Source organism: Lycium ferocissimum, chromosome 7, assembly GCF_029784015.1.
Source record: "Lycium ferocissimum isolate CSIRO_LF1 chromosome 7, AGI_CSIRO_Lferr_CH_V1, whole genome shotgun sequence".
Classification (NCBI taxonomy): Eukaryota; Viridiplantae; Streptophyta; class Magnoliopsida; order Solanales; family Solanaceae; genus Lycium; species Lycium ferocissimum.
The window spans coordinates 38,532,182-38,551,952 of NC_081348.1; the positions used below are offsets into that span (position 1 = coordinate 38,532,182).

General features: G+C 36.0%; 2 protein-coding genes across 2 annotated transcripts; both read right to left on the reverse strand.

Annotated features, from left to right (window-relative positions):
- Window positions 1-5,430: 5,430 nt before the first annotated feature.
- Window positions 5,431-7,105, reverse strand: LOC132064867 (scopoletin glucosyltransferase-like). The gene has a single exon (XM_059458017.1). The coding sequence runs from the start codon at window positions 6,994-6,996 to the stop codon at window positions 5,539-5,541; it is 1,458 nt and encodes a 485-aa protein (XP_059314000.1). The 5' UTR covers window positions 6,997-7,105; the 3' UTR covers window positions 5,431-5,538.
- A 2,207-nt stretch (window positions 7,106-9,312) lies between these two features.
- On the reverse strand, window positions 9,313-11,274 carry LOC132064868 (scopoletin glucosyltransferase-like). Its single transcript, XM_059458018.1, has one exon. It carries the CDS (start codon window positions 11,096-11,098, stop codon window positions 9,641-9,643), a length of 1,458 nt encoding a protein of 485 aa, XP_059314001.1. The 5' UTR covers window positions 11,099-11,274; the 3' UTR covers window positions 9,313-9,640.
- Between the last annotated feature and the right edge of the window lie 8,497 nt (window positions 11,275-19,771).

A 19,771-nucleotide genomic window follows, 5' to 3' on the forward strand; every position in this document is an offset into this window, starting at 1 on the left:
TCGAAACAGAAAATACTCTGTCAACAACATCTTTTTCTCCTTCAGCAACAGTAGGCATGAAATCCCTTATAAATAGCTAGCTAGAACAAGATATCTGATCACATTCACCACATGCAAATTACAACAGTACTTTTCGGGGAGAATATTTTCCTTCATATCAAACACACCCCAAACTTATAAGATACATCATACAATAAAAGTGAATATATAGAAAACAAAAAGTAAATCTCAAGCAATAAACCTAAAATAAAGTAACTTTTAAAAATTTGTTAGTACTGAGCTAAATTAGAGATCGCTTTAAAATAGATTATGTTGGATTGGGCTAAAATCAGCCAAATACAAAATTATTTTGAGCCCAAACCATAAAATTTTAGACGGGTTGGGTAGATCATCAACTTTTGGGCCATATTTGACACCCCAAAATCAGATAGTAGAGTAGTAATTATAGAAAACAATTAAAGTCTAATAAAATGGGGAATACGTTAAAGAGGAAATGAGCAGTAATTTACTCAATGAATTCCTTCTAACGATTTGCGTTTCTTCATTGGTTTTTTTCCTTCGCGATTAAGTATTTTTATCTCTCTATGTCTTTAAAATCCATACAACTAGAATTTACAAATTATTCTAGAGAAAAAGAAGCAAAGTACCGACAAAGGTAAAATATAAAAAGAACTGAAAATTGGAGTAGGTAAAAAATGGTCTAGTAAATTTAAATTTGAAGGAAAGATAAGTTTTTTTTTGCAACCGGACAAATTTAAACTATATATTCATTGCCCCGAGGTAAAAGTTGTACATTGCATATAGGTTATATACAATTGCACACCCGCAACCATCCATTAATATGACAAATTAAATCAAAGAGCTCCTGGTTTTTCCTTTCCTGTTTTACCGTGTAAATTCGACCACATAGTTGAGACTGATAAAATGAAACAATATCATAGAAATAGAATCCACCTTTTTTTATGCACTGCAAACAGGTGCAAAACCGATGTTCAGCAAAAATTGTACATCCAAGGCCTTTGGCCGGCAATGGCTGACGGAAAAAGCTTAATTTGTCATGGATCTTGGGCTGAAAAAATCATGACAAATTAAGCCTTTTCCGTCAGCCATTGCCGGCAAAAAAATACACGTACAAAAAGTGGTACTAAGGTGCTCTGTGTGTGTGTGTGTTTTTTTTTTTTAAAAGTAATGAGAAGTACCTATTGTACTATATTCCTTATATATAATTGTATTTTCTTTTTGTGCTTTGCATATAGTTGGAACAGAACCCAGGCTTAAAACATAATCTCGAAATCGTTTGGCAAAACTTGATAACTAGCCGTGACAGAGGCACCGAAGGCTTCAGGACAGATGAATGGCGAAATCACGGATATGTTATCAAGCAAGCGATCCAATGAACAAATTACTTCTAAGCGACGATATACGGGGTTGCTAAAGAAGAATCTGATTGAGCATTTGGTTGATGGTGGAGTTCACAGTGTCGGCTTTAGGGTGAAGCTAATAAAGCAAAGGCCTTAGGCCTCAAAATCTTTTCACTATTATAGGTTTATAAATTAACTTTTGAAAAAATTAAGTATTTTAAAGTAAGTATATTTTTATTTTATTTTTTATAATGTAGAGTATATATACTTATAATTGTAGCTTTTATTTTTATTTTATTTTTTATAAGGTGCAGCGCACGGGATGCACGTGAAGCGCACGGGATGCACGTGCGGCATATGAGATGCACGTGTGACACACTCAGAAGCTAGTTTTATTGAATATACTTGAGATTTCTTATTAAGATTTGACTTTAAGCTGTCAATTTCATTGAGCCGCCCCTAGGAGTTCAGCCATCAAACCATACTCTTCTCGAAAAGAAGGAGATTATCACTACCCTTTATCCCCAGTGGGCATATAATTTATAAATTTATGAAGACTTAAAAATTATATTTAATGTTAACTAATAAGTTCAGAAAACTAGCCGTTATAAGTTTAAACAACTAGCCGTTATAAGTTTAAAAAAATAACCTTTATAAATTCAAAAAGCTAGTCGTTGATAAATAAACTTAAAGACTAGCCGTTATAAGTTAAAAAAAATAACCTTTATAAATTCAAAAAACTAGTCGTTGATAAATAAACTTAAAGACTTTAAAGTTATAAGTTATAAAAAATAAATTCTAATATTAAGTTATAACTAAATAAGTTATTAAAAAATATAAACACTAAAAGTCTCGAATGAATTATTAAGTTTGTAATTTATTTAAAAAAAAAAAAACCTTAAACTGTCTGACCCGGCCCGACCCGGACCCCTATATCTCGGGATGGGTCGGGCCCCCACAAAAATCCCGGCAAGGCTCGGCCCCCTAGTACCGGAACCCCCTTGGTCCCCCTTTTATTTGTCTCTCGTCCCGTCCCGTCCTGTTTCCTTCGACAGGCTTATCCTCAGGTATTAACTTATAAAAAAGGCAACATTTTCTAATGAAAAAATCAGAAAAATAGCATTATAAATAAAGATACACAGGAATCAGGACCCTTTGATAACTTTGCCTTGGCCAATCTGGAATGAGAACGGTAGCTGGCCTCGATCCTTAGTGCTGTTACACATACAAATTCAGCAAACATGTACTACAAAACCATGCATCAAACTTTAAAAAGAAAAAAAAAAAAAAAGATGGATCCACGAAAGCTTACCTCCAGAACTTCTGACTTAGGTCTCTATTTTCCCTGCAGGCATAAAACAAGAAAAACAATATTAACCAAAGCCCTACTAAAAACTGTACATAATAAGGAATCAAACTAAATTAAAGATTCAGCCTTTAAGCTCCAATTCATCTCTTAAGAAAAAAGCATACCAAATTAGAGTTTAAATCCACTGATCAGATTAGCCGCCATGGCAAAAAAAAAGATAAAGAATCTTTTTTGTGGGGACTATTTCCTGGGTTATTTTAATTATGTGGGTCAGATCGGGTTAAAAGGGGGAAATCGGGTAATTTTACGTGAAATTGAAAAATTGAGATTGATTTGGGAATTCCATAAAATTAAAGAATAATTTTGTTTAACTTTGGTAACGGTAGGGGTATAAATAACCCAACTTGTAACGAAGGAGGGATATTTTTGACTGTTTTCCCTTTTTTGTATTACTAATACCATATACTAGTAAGCGAATTTAATATATCAAGGCTTTCTCCGTCTATACTGTTCCATTGCTCTCGGAGCACGTTAGTAAAACTGGTGCATCAATGAGCGCCACGAAACAAGACCAGACGCTCTTCAATGAGCAAGCTAACCCTAGTAGCTCAAGGGTCAACGTCTTCGCAGGGAATAGAATCGCGAAGAATGGTATGGCTCTATCTTACATTCCACCTGAGATTGTGAATGGAAAACCTGTGGTTCAACTTGATAAGGATGATATTGAAAGGGAGACAGAGAAATGGAGAAAAGCCTTAATAGCTTGTGTTGTTGGGTGGAATCCAGGGTATTAGCTGATGAAGAAATACATTCAAGAAACCTGGATAACTGTGGCATCTCCTGATATATTCTTACATGATGAAGGGTATTTTGTAATCAGGTTTCAACATGTTGATGAAATGCATGAAATTCTATATTCTGGTGGACCCTTTACGATCAGCTATAGACTCATTATTCTAAGACCTTGGACAACTGAGTTCAACTCTAAAGAGGAATTTTTAACTGAAATTCCTCTGTGGATGAAGTTTCCTAAGCCCCCAATGAACATAATTCGATGTTGTTTAAGAAGGAGTTCGAATGCAGGTGTGGGAGCTGTGATTCCTTGAGCTGTATTGCTAGTGCCAGAGGAAAACCACTGTTTGCAAATATAGAGTGATGATGTTATGAACGTAACCAAGATGGAGGATCCATGTGGGAAGATGCCAAATTACATTTGGGAACCGGCCACCTGGGAAAGATGCCTATATATAGAAGAGGGAAATAATCTATTAGGACTTATGCTATGAAGTTGTCTCTCTATTTCTTAGTTGCTTTCTAGACTAATTCTGGTATTTTTACTTTTATTTCTATGATGAACTCGTATTAGAATGTATGTGATTACACTTCTCCGTATCAATACAATTCCCCTTTGTTACAGATGACGCTTCATGATGGATAGTTATGAAAACTGAGATCTTTCCTACAACAACGGTATGCCCAAGTTGCTCTAATTCTTTCAATGAAATTTAGGAGCATAAAGAATTTAAGTCCAAACCTGGTAACCCTATGGGCTATTGAGCTTTGTATTCTAGTTCACTATTGGAAAGAGTAACAGAGTATGGTTTTATCAATGAATCTGCTTTCAATTCTTATCTAAGCTATCCTCAGGTCCAACTTTTTGCTGACTTATTTCATGATCTCTACTGAATTGCCAATCTTAATTTACTCTTCCAATTTCCATTTGATGCATAATTTAATAACTTTAAATTATGGTAACAGAAGTTCCTCTTGCCTTAATAACTTTAAATCTTAGGAAAAGGAATTCCTTTCATGCCAACCTTCAATCTATATAGAGACCCTGCATTTACTTCTCGTTCTAAGACTTCCGGCAACCACTCTTCGTTTCCTGTCCCACTCATGTTCTCATTTGTCACCACACATGCAGATTGTAGTCTTGAGTCTTTGATAGCCAGTGCTATTTCACTTGACTGAATCGGTAGTTGATTTTTTGAAAAAACTTTTGTAATCGGCCTTGTTGGGTTAATTGTATATGCTGTAAACAGCATATAGGAATGACCAGAATTCTCAGACATTTTAATATTATGATCAAGGTGATTTAACAATCAGACCATTTAATCCCATTTAATTCTCTTCCTATAGAGTAAGTTCAAGCATTTGCTTCTGATCCCAGGTTATGGTCTGATTGTTAAGTCACCTCTAGCATATAAATATCTGAATACTCTGATCGTTTGTGTCTCCATTCACAGCAGATCATAAGCCAGAGAATATCATATATGAAAGTAATTGGAAATGTATGTGCTAAGTTGAGTTAAAATGTGGGCTCTTATTGGTCAGCACAGATAAATTAAATAAAGTTTAAGTTTATTGTCCTTTCCATCATGGAAGTTCCCTGTGTAAAACCAGAAACATTAGGTTTCCACCCCCTGGCCTTGACTAACACTTATTAGATAGGATATTCTCATATTATTGAATTGCTATATCATGAGACAGTAGCCCCATAAGAGATTTAACAGTATTGTTGTGATGGTGGCTTGTTACTTGATTACTTGCGCTCTTTCAATCAAATATAGGCCAAAGGTGTTCTCATACAAGAGAATCAGACTTTTGAGCATGTCTTGAATTTTTATTTTTGTTTCTAGATCAGTTCCATATTTTGATGCCACCAATTAGCATTTGTTATGATATTTTGCAACAACCATAAGGCTGATATATGCATAAGCGTTTTTTGCATACTTAAAAATGATAGTATGATATATATAATTGAAAAGCAACAAACCCTTGTTATTATTGGAATGATGTAAATGCGATAAGACAACATTTTTATAATGCTGTAGTACTCTATTTCAGTAACATATATACAAATTCCCATCAGTTGGAGCTGCTTTTCCTCTTCCTCAATTCTTCTAGTAAGGAAATCAAACTGTTGTCAGACGATCCACCTTTCTCCACAGCCCTTTTAGCAAATTTTCCTAAGGCAGCTGCACGGCTTCTCATCTCCTCAGCTTCCTGACCAACCATCATTTTGGTCACTGCTATCTGGATTTGTTCCCTTTTTATTGGGACAGTGCTATCTGTTCTGTGAGACCAGGCCTGAGCACCTACTGGGACTCCAATCTTCAGAATCTGTGCGGGGAGCTTTTCATTAAAAAATTGCTCCGCTGACAGTGGCCATGTAACCATTGGAACTCCAGCAGTTACTCCCTCTAGCAATGAGTTCCATCCGCAGTGAGTCACAAAACCACCAATGGCTTCATGATCAAGGATCAACACCTGGGGTGCCCATCCTTTTATCATCAAACCTCGTCCCTTCAGCTTTTCCTCAAATCCTTCTGGCATCCACTCATTCTGTTCATCATTGATTGTAGTTTGCGTCACCGCCCAGATAAACTTCTGGTCTGAAGCTTCAAGAGCCATTGCTATCTCAAGCAATTGAGCTGACGAAAAGACTGCCATACTGCCGAAACATATATAAATGACTGATTTTGGTTCCTTGGTATTGAGCCAATCCAAACACTGTTGCTCACAAAGGGAGGTGTCTCGGCCTCTTTGGGCTTTATCTTCATTGTCTTTGTCGCAGAGTGAAACTGGACCGACGTGCCATGCTTTTCTCCCTTCTGCTTCCCTGTATTGTTTTACATAATTTGGCTCCAGCTCATAAAAGCTGTTTACAATAGCTCCATAACTAGTCATTTCTGCTCCCATAATATCTTTAACCATTTCAGTTATTACGCTTTCTGTTTCATCCTTTAAATGGTCTGGAATTTGTTGTCTTGACATCTTTATTGTGTCAGGAAGGCCAGGGATGATGAACTCTTCCGTCTCAGATTCAACCTTCAAATGAGGTTTGTGCTCCATCAAACTGTGTAAAGCACAAAGAGGGAAAAAACCAGTGCCGTTGAAAAATAGCCTTGGAATCCCCAGCTTGGCTGCAACATCAACAGCCCATGAAAATTGAGGGGCTGCTATTAGACAATCTGGATGGTCTTCCTCCAGGAACTGTTCAATTGGTTTTTGAAACAGTGATAAGCCCTTGATGAAATTCAGATACATTAGTGTGCTAGTAGTAGAAGCTATGTTTTCACATCCCTCTGGCAATCCAGCTTCTTTGCAAGGGAACTCTGTTGTACGGATGCTAATATCACTGCCAAGCTCTCTGTCTCTTTGGATTGTTTTGGAGAATTTAGATGCGTTTAGAGGAGTCGTGATAACGGTTACCTTCACCCCATGCCTAGCAAATTGTCTAGCTATGTCTACTAGTGGTATCATGTGGCCAGGAGCCATCATAGGCAGAAAGTATATGTGAAGTTTATCAGTTTTTCTATCCATGGTAGCCAAGGAAAAAGATAAGGAAAACAAAAGGCTTTATCAGCTGAAGAACTTAAAAAGAACAGCAGCTGAAGAGGTGGTGTGTATCTGTCGGCTTTGCTCGTCAATGTTTTTATAGAGAAAAGATGATTTTTGGCTCTCTTGGCTGATCTCTGCACGGGAGCATTACGCGTCAAAGGTATGTAAGTTGCCGTTGTTGACCTTTTGTACTTTGGAAATTTTGATTGGATGCAAGAAAAGAAAATTAGACCTGTGGTTATCATATTTATGTCTAGGATTTGAATTGTCATATTTTTAACCACATGTAAGTTGCCGTTGTTGACCTTTTGTACTTTGGAAATTTTGATTGGATGCAAGAAAAGAAAATTAGACCTGTGGTTATCATATTTATGTCTAGGATTTGAATTGTCATATTTTTAACCACATGATTTGCTGACTTGCTGCACATACATTGGTGGATCTTTCTTTCTTTCTTTCACCTGCTCTGCAAGTCTTTGAAATCTTTTAAATATGTTGACTCGTGCCATGAAGTTTCTGTATGGCTTCCTTATGTTTCTTCTTACTTTCCTTTTCTATAAATTAATAAAATCTGAGAAGTGAGAACAATTAAGCACGGCGTTGACAAGGTATTCAATAAAATTAAGAAATGGTTATTTACTTAGGATGTAAGTTACTCGGACTCTTCAAAAGTGATGCCGCATCCGTGTCAGATCCTCCTAAAGTACGCTACTTTTGAAGGATTCGACACGCACTCGATGATATTTTAGGAGAGTCCGAGTAACATAAAAGTTAGGATTGGAGTTACATAAACTGATTTCTTTATACTATTCGGTGAATCTTAGCCTATAACAGAAGGTTAGTTATCAATTTTATTAGATTACCTGTTAATGCTTATCAAGAGATTTAGCTGTAATTAACTAATAAGAGAATTCACAGTGTGAATAATATTTCTTACATACTGCATATAACTTAAACTCTATTACTTAAAGTTTCATTTTCTATTAGCCAAATCACATGACAAAACTTTGTTTGGGAACGACGGGTTTAGGATGAGCCATAATAGGACCTTTGAAAATAGTTCATCATTGGCACTTCTTCTTTGTTCATTGTAGGGCTGGGCATAAATAGCGAAAATCGAAAAATCGGACCGAATCAAACCGAATTTCAAGAAACCGAAATCGAAAGAACCGAACCGAACTAGTTTGATTCGGTGTTCGGTGTCCACCTTCAAAAAACCGAAACCGAACTTTGATGAAATCAAATCGAAGAACCGAAATTTAATACATTACCCAAAAAAATTAAAATAGTCCAGGCCCATTAAGTTTAAGCCCAAAAAAACCCATTTGTGACAAGCCCTCTTTTGCTTTTGTATCCCTAATTTTCCACTTCAGTTGAGAAAATCAAATATCTTAACAAAGAAAGGTGACTGGGATGTGTCTTTAGGATTAATATATGTCCTTTATGTGTTTTCTTAATTATTCTTACTATATGTATATAACACCTAGTAATCCTATATTATGGTTATGGTTTTATATTCTTGTGTATCCTGTTTGTTTGATTTTGATTTCAATTTATCAGTTTTATGTTTTATTGCTTTTGAAAATATGAATTAGTGTAAATGGAATCGCTTCTAAAATCATATAAAAAAAACCGAATTGAAAAACCCGAAACCGAACCGAACCAAACTTTAAAAAACCGAAATCAAAGGCGTTTGGTGTCCACCTTCAAAAAACCGAAACCGAAATAGCCAAACCGAAGTTTGATAAAACCGAACCGAAGAACCGAACGCCCACCCCTAGTTCATTGTTCTCAAAGTTCTTATTATGGAACCCAGAAAAGCAAAAGAATTTAATTAGCCCGAGAAAACATAAAACATGTTCACGAAATATCGATTGGAGTTGAACTTCAAATTTATTTGAACTTGGTATCGCAGTTCAAAATGTAATCTCTTTTCTATTGATTTTCTTTCTGGAAATCTGGACTTATTGTCTTGCAGGAACATTGCTTTAAATGTAAAACCGAGTAAAGTAGGAAACAGAACTCAACTAAAGATCAGCTTCGCAGGGAGCAAAATAAATGGTTTAGAACTAATCTGTGATCTCATACTTGTTTTATTTTTCTGCTTTTTTGTTTGTCAAGGGAAATCAAACTATATATTATGTGGCCGCTGGACCATGTCCAGCCTAACAAATACAAAGTTATATCAAGTGTAGGATGAAAGTCCAAATTGTCTTGACACATATATTGATGTGACAATACTTTTTCCAAGGCTCTAATGAGATTTAATATGTTTGAAGATGGACAAAAAGAACCATAGAATCTACCCCCTCTCTTGTAAATGTGTCAAACAGTACTATTTCTCTTACAATATTCACAGGTTTCAATCGCATGGAAGACACAACCATATGAATAAAGATGAAAAAAAATGCATAATGAGTAGCATGATCCACAAAATTTAGTTTATAGAAAGAATATAATCATAGAACTGATTTTTAAAGCTAATATTTCTCAGATGTTTATCTTTCCTTCCTGTTCATAAGGTGAACTCTGCTGAACTGTGTTTCCACAAATACAAAGATGTATGGTAGATACACCTACTCATTTTTATAGTGGTCTAGTTTTATTACATTTAAGCAAATACCCATCAGTTGGAGCTGCTCTTCCTTTTCCTCAATTCTTCTAGTAAGGAAACCAAGCTATTGTCAGAGGATCCGCCTTTCTCCACAGCCATTTTAGCCAAATTTCCTAAGGCAGCTGCACGGGTTCGCATCTCCGCAGCTTCCTGACCAACCATCAGTTTGGTCACTGCTCTCTGTATGTTTTCTCTGTTTATTGCGACTCTGCTATCTGTTCTTTGAGACCAGGCCTCAGCACCTACTGGAACTCCAATCTTTAATATCTCCACCAGCAGCTTTTCATTAAAAAATTGCTCCGCTGACAGTGGCCATGTAACCATTGGCACTCCAGCAGTTACTCCTTCGAGCAATGAGTTCCATCCACAGTGAGTCACAAAACCTCCAATGGCTGCATGATCAAGGATCAACAACTGAGGTGCCCATCCTTTTATTATCAGACCTCGTCCTTCCAGTTTTTCCTCGAATCCTTCTGGCATCCACTTATCCTGCTCTTCATTTGTTGTATTTTGCTTCACCACCCAGATAAATTGCTGGTCTGATGCTTCAAGAGCCATTGCTATCTCAAGCAACTGAGGTGACGAAAAAATTGACATGCTGCCGAAACATATATAAATGACCGATTCTGGTTCCTTGGAATTGAGCCAATCCAAACATTGTTGCTCACAAACGGAGCTGTCTTGTCCTCTTTGTGCTTTCTCTTCATTGTCTTTGTTGCAGAGTGAAACTGGACCGATGTGCCATGCTTTTCTCCCTACCACTTCCCTATAGTGCTTTACATAATTTGGTTCCAGCTCATAAAAGCTGTTAACAATAGCTCCATAACTACTCATTTCTGCTCTCATAATATCTTTAACTACTTCAGTCATTGGGGTTTCTGTTTCATCCTTTAAATGGTCTGAAAGCTGTTGCCTTGACATCTTTATTGTGTCAGGAAGGCCAGGGATGATGAACTCTTCTGTCTCAGATTCAACCTTCAAATGAGGTTTGTGTTCCATCACACTGTGATAAGCACAAAGAGGGAGTAAACCAGTGCCATTGAAAACTAGTCTTGGAATGCCCAGCTTGGTTGCAACATCAACAGCCCATGGGAAGAGAGTGCCTGCTATTAGACAATCTGGATGATCTTCTTCCAGGAACTGTTCAAGTGGCTGTTGAAACAAGTAAAGGGCTTTGATGAATTTCAGAGTCATTTCTGAACTAGTTGTAGAAGCTAAGTTTTCACAGCCTTCTGGCAATCCAACTTCTTTGCAAGGGAACTCGGTCGTACGGATGCTAATATCACTGCCCAGCTCTCTGTCTCTTTGGATTGTTTTGGAGAATTTAGACGCGTTGAGAGGAGTCGTGATAATTGTTGCCTTCACGCCATGCCTAGCAAATTGCCTGGCCATGTCTACTAATGGTATCATGTGGCCTGGAGCCATCATTGGCAAAAAGTATACATGAAGTTGATCAGTTTTTTCAAGCATGGTAGTATGATAGATTTAAAAAGAATGATTTATTAGCTGATTAGCTAAAAAAGAACAGCAGTTGAAAGAAAATAGAAGTTGTTGTATTTCTGGCCTTTGTTCATCCGTTTTTTATAGTCAAACAAGGACTTGTAAAGCTTCAAGATTTAACAAATCTGATTCTGATTTCTGATTAATTAATGCCTATATGTAGCATTTACTTATCAAAGGTATGTGGGTTGTCATTGCTGACCTTTTTGGACGATGGAATATGAGTGATGTGCAAGAAAAGTAAAATTTCTCTAGTTTATAAGATTTTTTTATGTCTAGATGAGATTGATCTTGGCTTATTTTTCTAGTCTTCATGTGCAACTAGAGACCAGTGTTTTCTTCTTTCTGTCTGGCCGCGGTTAGAGAGAGTGATGGATTTGAATTGTTTACTAATTAACTTTGGACTAGCTTCAACCACATGTATAGTTGACTTGTTGCACAGACTTATTAAGCTGATCAAATTAGAGGTGAATTCAAGATGAACAAGTCAGAATAGATGCAGAAATTCTAAGATTTTCTATTAACCGAAATCAAAAAAATACGTTCATGAGATTAGTGAGATTTGAATTCATGAAAATTGCAGTTCAAATCGTAACATCTTGACCGTTGAGTTGTTTCTTTGGAAATAGCTGAAACTTTTAAATGTTCACCAGAAAATAGCTTTTTAAACCAAATAAAGTGGGAAACAAAACTCAATAGAAGATTAGTATCCGCAAGGGAAAACCGGAAAATTGTTTAGAACTAGTCAATGATGATCTTGAAATCTAATATAGTAGTACTAGTTTTATTTTCTGCGTTTCTGTTTAGTAGATCAGAGTAAGTTGCAAGAGAAATGGATAAATTTTATGAATGGTCACTTAACTATCATATTTTTTTACTATAATCACATAATTATGTTTTCTAATACAAAAGCCACATAACTATCACTTTTTTTCACCAAAGTCACTAGACTATATTTTTTAACACAAAAGTCACAAATTTTTTAGCTTACTAACACAAAAATCGTGCAGAAAAATTCAACTTTCGATGGGTAATATTTTTTTATTTTTAATCTAATAAGTACAAACTCAACAAAAAGAATCGGCCTGATGCAAATATTAAAATATTAAATAAACAAAATCAATCCTTCACCAAATATACGATCCTTCTCTCTAGAGGCTCTCAAGTCAAAAATGTATGAATTTTATTGGCCCTTTTTTCCAATGTATATTGAAAAGTGTTACATGTTGTTGGATGATATGAAATTGAATTAAACGGAGTAATAGTTATTACTATTTGCATCGGAAGTAATAATCTTGTGATAATTTTTCTTGTTCAAATTTGTTTACCTTTTTGGTATTTTAATATCTGCATATGAGTTTTGGACCACGTAGATTCTTTTAAATTGAGTTTGTATCTATTAGATTTAAAATAAAAAAGAATATAGATATATTACCCATCGGAAGTTGAATTTTTTTTTTTTTTTTTTTTTTTTTTTTGTATGTGTGACTTTTGTATTAGAAAATATAATTAAGTGATTTTGGTGAAAAAAAGTGATAGTTATGTGACTTTTGTGTAAGAAAATATAATTAAGTGACTTTGGGGAAAAAAATGATTGTTATGTGATTTTTGTGTTAGAAAATATGATTAAGTTGACTTTAGTGATACCATTCATGAAATTTATATACAAGAGAAATCAAATTAAGGGTGTGTTCGGTATGGAGGAAAACATTTTCCAATTTTTCCATATTCGTTTGGTCAAATATTTTGAAAAACATTTTCTTTAAAAAACAAGCTTCAAAAATGAGAAAATGACTTCCTAATAAAAGAGGAAAAAAGTCTATAAGTGCATTCCACTAACCACCCAACCCACCCCCAACCACTCCCACCCCCACCCGCAATCAAACCCCACCCCACCCCATCCTCACCCCACGTATCCCCGCCCCACCCCCAACCCCCTCCAAAAAAATATTAATTTTGTTTTGAAAAAAAAGTTTTGATTTTTTTTTTGTTTCTTGCACCACCCCACCCCACTCCTGCTCCACCCCTGCGCCAACCCACCCTACCCCCCTCCCAAAAAAAAATTAATTTTGTTTTGAAAAAAAAGTTTTGAATTTTTTTTTTTTCACCCCCACCCCACCCCCCCCCCCCCCCCAAAAATCAATTTTTTTTTTGAAAAAAAAAAAAAGCTTTGAATTTTTTTTTTTTTTTTTTTTGGTTTTTTGCACCACCCCACCACCCACCCCCGCCCCACCCCCTCCCAAAAAATTAATTTTGTTTTGAAAAAAAAAGGTTTTGAATTTTTTTTGTTTTGTTTTTTGCACCACCTCACCCCACTCCCACTCCATCCACCCCTTCCCCCAGCCCACCCCACCCACCCTGCCAAAAAACTAATTTTGTTTTGAAAAAAAAAAAAAATTGAATTTTTTTTTGTTTTTTGCACCACCCCACCCCCACCCCCTTCCAAAAATATTAATTTTGTTTTGAAAAAAAAGTTTTGAATTTCTTTTTTGTTTTTTGCACCGCTGCCTCACTTCCCCCCCCCCCCCCCCCCCCCCCCCCCCCCCCCCCCCCCCCAAATTAATTTTGTTTTGAAAAAAAATTTGATTTTTTTTTGATTTTTTGTTCCCACCACCACCCCCTTTTCGACACCCCACCACCCGCTCCAAAAAAATTGAGGGTGGGGGGTGGGGGGTGGGTGTGGGGGCCGCGTGGTATGGGTCCACACGGGGGAAGGGGGGGGGGATGTGGTGGTTTAGAAAATTCAGAAAAAAAATTAAATACTTCAAAAAAAAATTGGGGGTAGGGGGTTGGGCGTGGGGATAGGATTGGGGTGGAGTTGTGGGACTTGGGTGTGTATTTTCCTGAAAATGTTTTCTACCAACCAAACGAACATGAGAAAATAAGTAAGAAATTGAGTAAATACTCAAAATACCCCCTAACGTTTGACCAAAATCCCAACTACACACCTAACCTTTGCGTTGGTCCTATTACCCCCGGGACAAATTTTTCCAAAGATTAAAATGCCCCCTTTTTCGATGTGGCGATCCAAATATGCCAACCCCCATTATTAACGGCGCTTGTCCACACGCGCGCCGCCCACGTGCCACATCTTTAATTTCCCCCCATTTTTGACCCGTAACCCTAAATTAAATCAGCCTCAATTCTCATATTCACAAAAACCTAACACCTATCCTAAATTTCACGATAAACACCATTTTCAACCCCAATCTTTGTCAACATATTATCACATACATATTTTCGTTGCTGCTCATTGTTCATCTAGTAAATGTTAGTTTCCTTACATTTTTTTTCTTTCAAAAAATGATACTAGGATTTTGTGCATATTGTTTGAAATCTGAACTATAAAGAACAAATTTTCATAGTTCCCCAGCTGTAATCAACATATTTATTATCATATTGTTTGATTTTTTTTTTCAAAAAATGATGTAGTCTAGGGTTTTCAGTTACTGTGCATATGCTTATCATTTTTTTGATTCTGTTTGACATTAAGTTGAATTACTTTTTATTCTTTGTTTTTTTGTTTTGTATTTAGGTAGTACATGACTGATTTTGTGTATGTAACCTTAAGATGGTACTAGCGGAGGTGTGTTACACTTAAATAATAGGAAGCCAATATATGAAGGTGGGGAAGTTCTTGATATATTCAATGTCGATATTGATATGTTATCTTTTTTGAGTTGAGAGACTTTATTAAAGAATTAGGATACACAACTACTTGCACATTTTAGATTAAGCCACCTAATAGTGGCATTTTGGTAGATGTTGATAGTGATGAGGTTATTTTAAATATGAGTCATGGGGTTTGAATGATGGTGATCTTGTGGAGGTTTTTGTCAAGCACATGGTTGATGAAGCGATTGTTGACCCACCTTATTAGAATATGTTAGTCATGGGGATAGGAGGAATCTTGTTCCCTTTTTAATAAAGGGGATGACATAGGGGCTGATGAAAGAGGTAGTAATGAAAGGGGCAGTTGAGGGCCCTTAAAATTGTCCTAATACACCTTTGTCCTTTTCTACTCAAACTTGTGAAAAAACACCACCTCCTACCTCCTATACACCGTACATCTTTTGTCGAAAACACACCACCCCATTCCTCTTTTACTTCAAATTTTTACGTTCCCGGAAAAACACCTCCTATCTCTCCTACACCCGCCGTTGCTCCCGAAGAAACGACCCCATTCCTCTTTTCCTTGATACTACCTTGGCGAAAATACGAAAGCCCTTTCCTCTTCTACACTCGCAGCTTCAGTTGAAAATAATCCACCCCATTGTTCTTTTACTTGTGCTGCTGAAAATACAACAGGTTCTTCATCTTCTACACCTGCTGTTCATGAAGATCTTGAAGATGTAGGTCCATTGATCCGATTCCTTAGATGAGGTTCGATTTCTCAACCGATAATAGTGAACAATCCGCAGTAGATGACATAGAAGGGGAAGGTGAGGATGAATATGCAAATTTAACCTGATGAGGTAAGAGAGTTGAGGGCCGAAAGGAGGATTGAAGTTCAGAGGAGAAAAAGAAGTGAAAGGGAAAAACCTGATAGTGAAGAGGTTCCAGCAGGTGAAGCTGGTGTGGATCTAGGATTTGATGAAACTACAACAGGTAAGGTTAGTCTTGAGGGTAGGTTAGGAGGTGATGAACCTTACATTGATAGTTCTGCTGATGATAGCTTTGAAATAGATGAGGATGAGGGTTTGAGATGATGAAGAGGACATTAAATCCGTTGGGGTAAATGCGCTAAGAAGACAAAGGTTTACAAGAAGGAAGAATGATAAGAACAAAATCATTTATGACCCCATGTAATCGCTGAGAAAGTTGTATGGCAGGTTGGGTATGGTCTTTAAAGATGTTGATGAGTTTAGGAGAGCAATAACAAAATATGCTGTTAGGAAAAGGGTTAAAGTAGAAAAGTGGGTGAATGAGCCTACAAGGGTATGGTTGTACATGGATATTGTATGATAGGCTTGATAAAACCACAGATGATTTCCAAATTAAAACTTACATTCCAAAGCATACTTGCCTCCAAACTACCAGAAACTACTTGTGTAATGCCAAGTTTATTGTTGAGACTTATAGAAAGAGAATAACTGAGTAGCCAAACATTAAAGTTGTTCGATTGCAAAAGCTAATTAGGACAAAGTTTAATCTTCGGCGTTGGTAAGACTACGATTAGAAGAGCAAGAGCAAAAGTAATCGAAAGAAATCAAGGAGATCACATTCAAGAGTTTGGAAAAATCCTTGACTACGGGATGAATTGTTAAGGACCAATCCTGGTTCCACTTGTGTAGTTAAACTTGCTTAAACCAAATGCGATGGTAGGCACGTTTTTTCCAGCTTTTTATATCCGTTTTGATGCTTTGAAGAAAGCATTTCAAAGACCGTAGAAAATGTATTAGTTTAGATGGTTGTTTTACGAAGGGTTTGTAGAGGACGATTATTGGTAATGTTGTGTGTAAGATGGTAATAACCAAATGTTGCCTACGGCATGGCCGTGGTGGACATGAAAACAAGAGCACTTGGACTTGGTTTATCAGAATTTTGAAGGAAGATTTGGCACTTGGAGATGGGACAAATTTAACATTGATAACAAATATGCAGAAGGTATGTTTCCTTGATTTTTGTTGCAATTTTTTTTCATGAAAACTCATGTGTATTCATCTATACTAAGTATTACTGTTGCAGGGACTGTTTGTTGTTATTCAAGATCTTTTACTTTCTGTTGAACACAGAAAGTGTGCTAGGCACATCTTGGCTAACTTCAGAAAGGAAGAGAGGGGCTGTGAAGAAAGAAGACAGTTTTGGAGGATTGCCAAAAGCACCTTTGAGTCTCAACTAAGGAGAAATATTGAGCTGATGAAGTTGCTTGGTCAACAAAGGTTATTCAAGGCACTAAATCCGACATGGTCAAGGACCATTAAATGGCACTAAATCCAACATGGTCAAGGACCATTAAATGGCCCATTAATTCGGTTGTAACCCATCTATATAACACAACATACACACACACACACCATATCACACATTCACTACACTAAACTACAACAACAACATCAACGTGCAACCTGCAGCAAGCACAACAAACACAACAACATACCAGCAGCAAGCACAACAAACACAACAACATATAACATCTACATCATACCAAAAGAAGATGCTAACTTTTTTCCGAAAAAGTTAACCCGGTTCTTACGTGTGCATCATGATTTTGTAAGTTTTTTTATATTTGTTATTATTATTTGATTTACGTGAAAACCGATGATGTGAACTTTCTTTTTTGTTTATTGAAGATACTTCCACGTGAACATCATGACATTTTTCCAACGAGAACAACGCATGTCGTGTTAAAGTATCAAGATGACACCGTTCACAAGATGACGTTCAGAATTGGAAAAAAAAGCTTGTTTATGCCAAGGGTGGAAGGCATTTATAGATTCAAAAGGTTTGAAAGAGGGAGACACACTAGAGATTTGGGTGTGTAAATGTGAGTGTGGAGATGGCATAGGGTTTCATGTATTTAAAAAAGAGATAGAGATCATAAATATTGATTAGTAGATCTCTATTATTCAATTGTCTATATTGATTAGTAGATCTCTATTATTCAATTGTCTATGTTTAACATTTCCATGTATGCTACTATTTTGATTAAGACAATGATTAATGTTATATGGATGTGATTTTGATTTTAATTTCGGATAAACACTTCAAAACACCTTAACATCAAACTTTTTCATTCATACATGATAAAATAGATGTATATGTTACAAAATTTGCCATAACAAAAGGCAAACAAAACATAACATAGCCGAGACACTACCATCACTACCACTATCTATGGCAATTTGATTTTTCCATTGTTTGAATTGCCACTACGGAATACAAAACTTATGAACACAAAAACAACACAAACAACAAAACATAAAACGAAATTCCTATGGAACCTACCCCTTTTTAGTCTTCTTCTTTGTGTCTTCTTTTTTTGTCCATCAACCTCGACCAAACCCATGTCAACACTAACCGAATTATTATCGTTAAGTAGTGATCTCATCCAATTCCATCTTCAAACTCCGATATTGTACCAATTCCTTTTCTAAATCTCTAATTTTGTTAACCAATTTTTAGGAGGATAAATTTTGATCTTGGGATCAACTTCATCTCTATCCCTCCAACGAAAAAACTTGCATTTTTTGCCCGAAAAATAGCAAAACGAGCATAATTTTTTTACAAATTTAATTTTTCAATAAATCAAAAAATAGGAGCAAGACCATACACCATAATAGGGGACAAGACCAAGATTATCTTCTTCCAGGGTTTTTTTGGACCAAGAAGTTTGCATTTGCAACAAATTCCCGTGTTGACATTGGACCACGGTTCTAAGCATAGGATCACTCTCATCCATACACAATCGACCAAGGTCAATTTTTTCCACAACAAACCCTAAGAAATGAAAAATGACTAAATATGAGCAAGAATTACTCAAGAGATTTAAAACAATAAATTTCACATGAACCAATTTAAAGAGAAATAAATGAAAAATAAACCCTAACTAACGAACCTCTTTCCAACGATTGGAGCGATTACGGTGTTGATTTTTGGAGCTGTAACGATTGGAGTGGTTGAAGTTATGGAGTTGTTTGCTTTTTTGACAAAAAAATGGAGATGGGTATTAAATGGGGTGAAGAAGAAGATGAAGTAGCCGTTTGGGGGTAAAAATGGAGGGAGTTTAAATTTATCTATGTGGCAGTCCAGTTGAAATTTTAAAACACGTCAGATGCTTTTTTTAAAGGCTATAACGCGCCACTGAGCAGTGTATTTACGCTCTTGTTCACATCAGCAAAAAAGGGGCAGTTTAATACCGAAAAATTTTGTCCAGGGGAGTAATAGGACCAACGCAAAGGTTAGGTGTGTAGTTGGGATTTTGGTCAAACGTTGGGAGGTATTTTGAATATTTTCTCTAAGAAATTCACTTATTTTCCGCTACCCAAAAGAACATGAGAAAATAAGTAGAAATTCACTTATTTTTCAAGAACACATTTTTTAGAAAAACATTTTCCTTCATACCGAACACACCCTAAGAGTCAAATGATCATAAGGATTAAGAATTAGTAGCAGTTCCTTTAGTGAAAAAAGAAAAAGAAGAAAGACTATACACAGACTAGCTCCACGTATCAAACTGTACTAAATTTTCATAACTAAGCGATAAATTAGGAGGAGAATCTTAGAGTTAGTTGGTTATATGAATTTTCTCCTTAATGGTGAGTGTTGGATTCCCAAAATAACAAATTAGGATAAGAATATACTCCCTTTGTTTCAATTATGTGAATCCTTTACTATTTGGGGAGTCTACGAGGTGGTTCTTTGACCATATGTTCTTTACATTTTTTATAAACTATTTGAATTATAAATTATCATGACTTATAGTACTTCTAATGTAGTTTCTAAATATATAAATTTTATTTTTGCAAACTTGAATAATCTATGTCAAAATTTAAGATCAAAGTTATAAAATTTGACTCTCGTACTTTAAAAAGGTTCACATAAATTGAAACGGAGGGAGTAGTATTTATATATAGTTAAGATAACCTTACAACAAAGAGCCACAACTTTTTGATCCACTCGTCTAGACTAGCCAACAAGAAG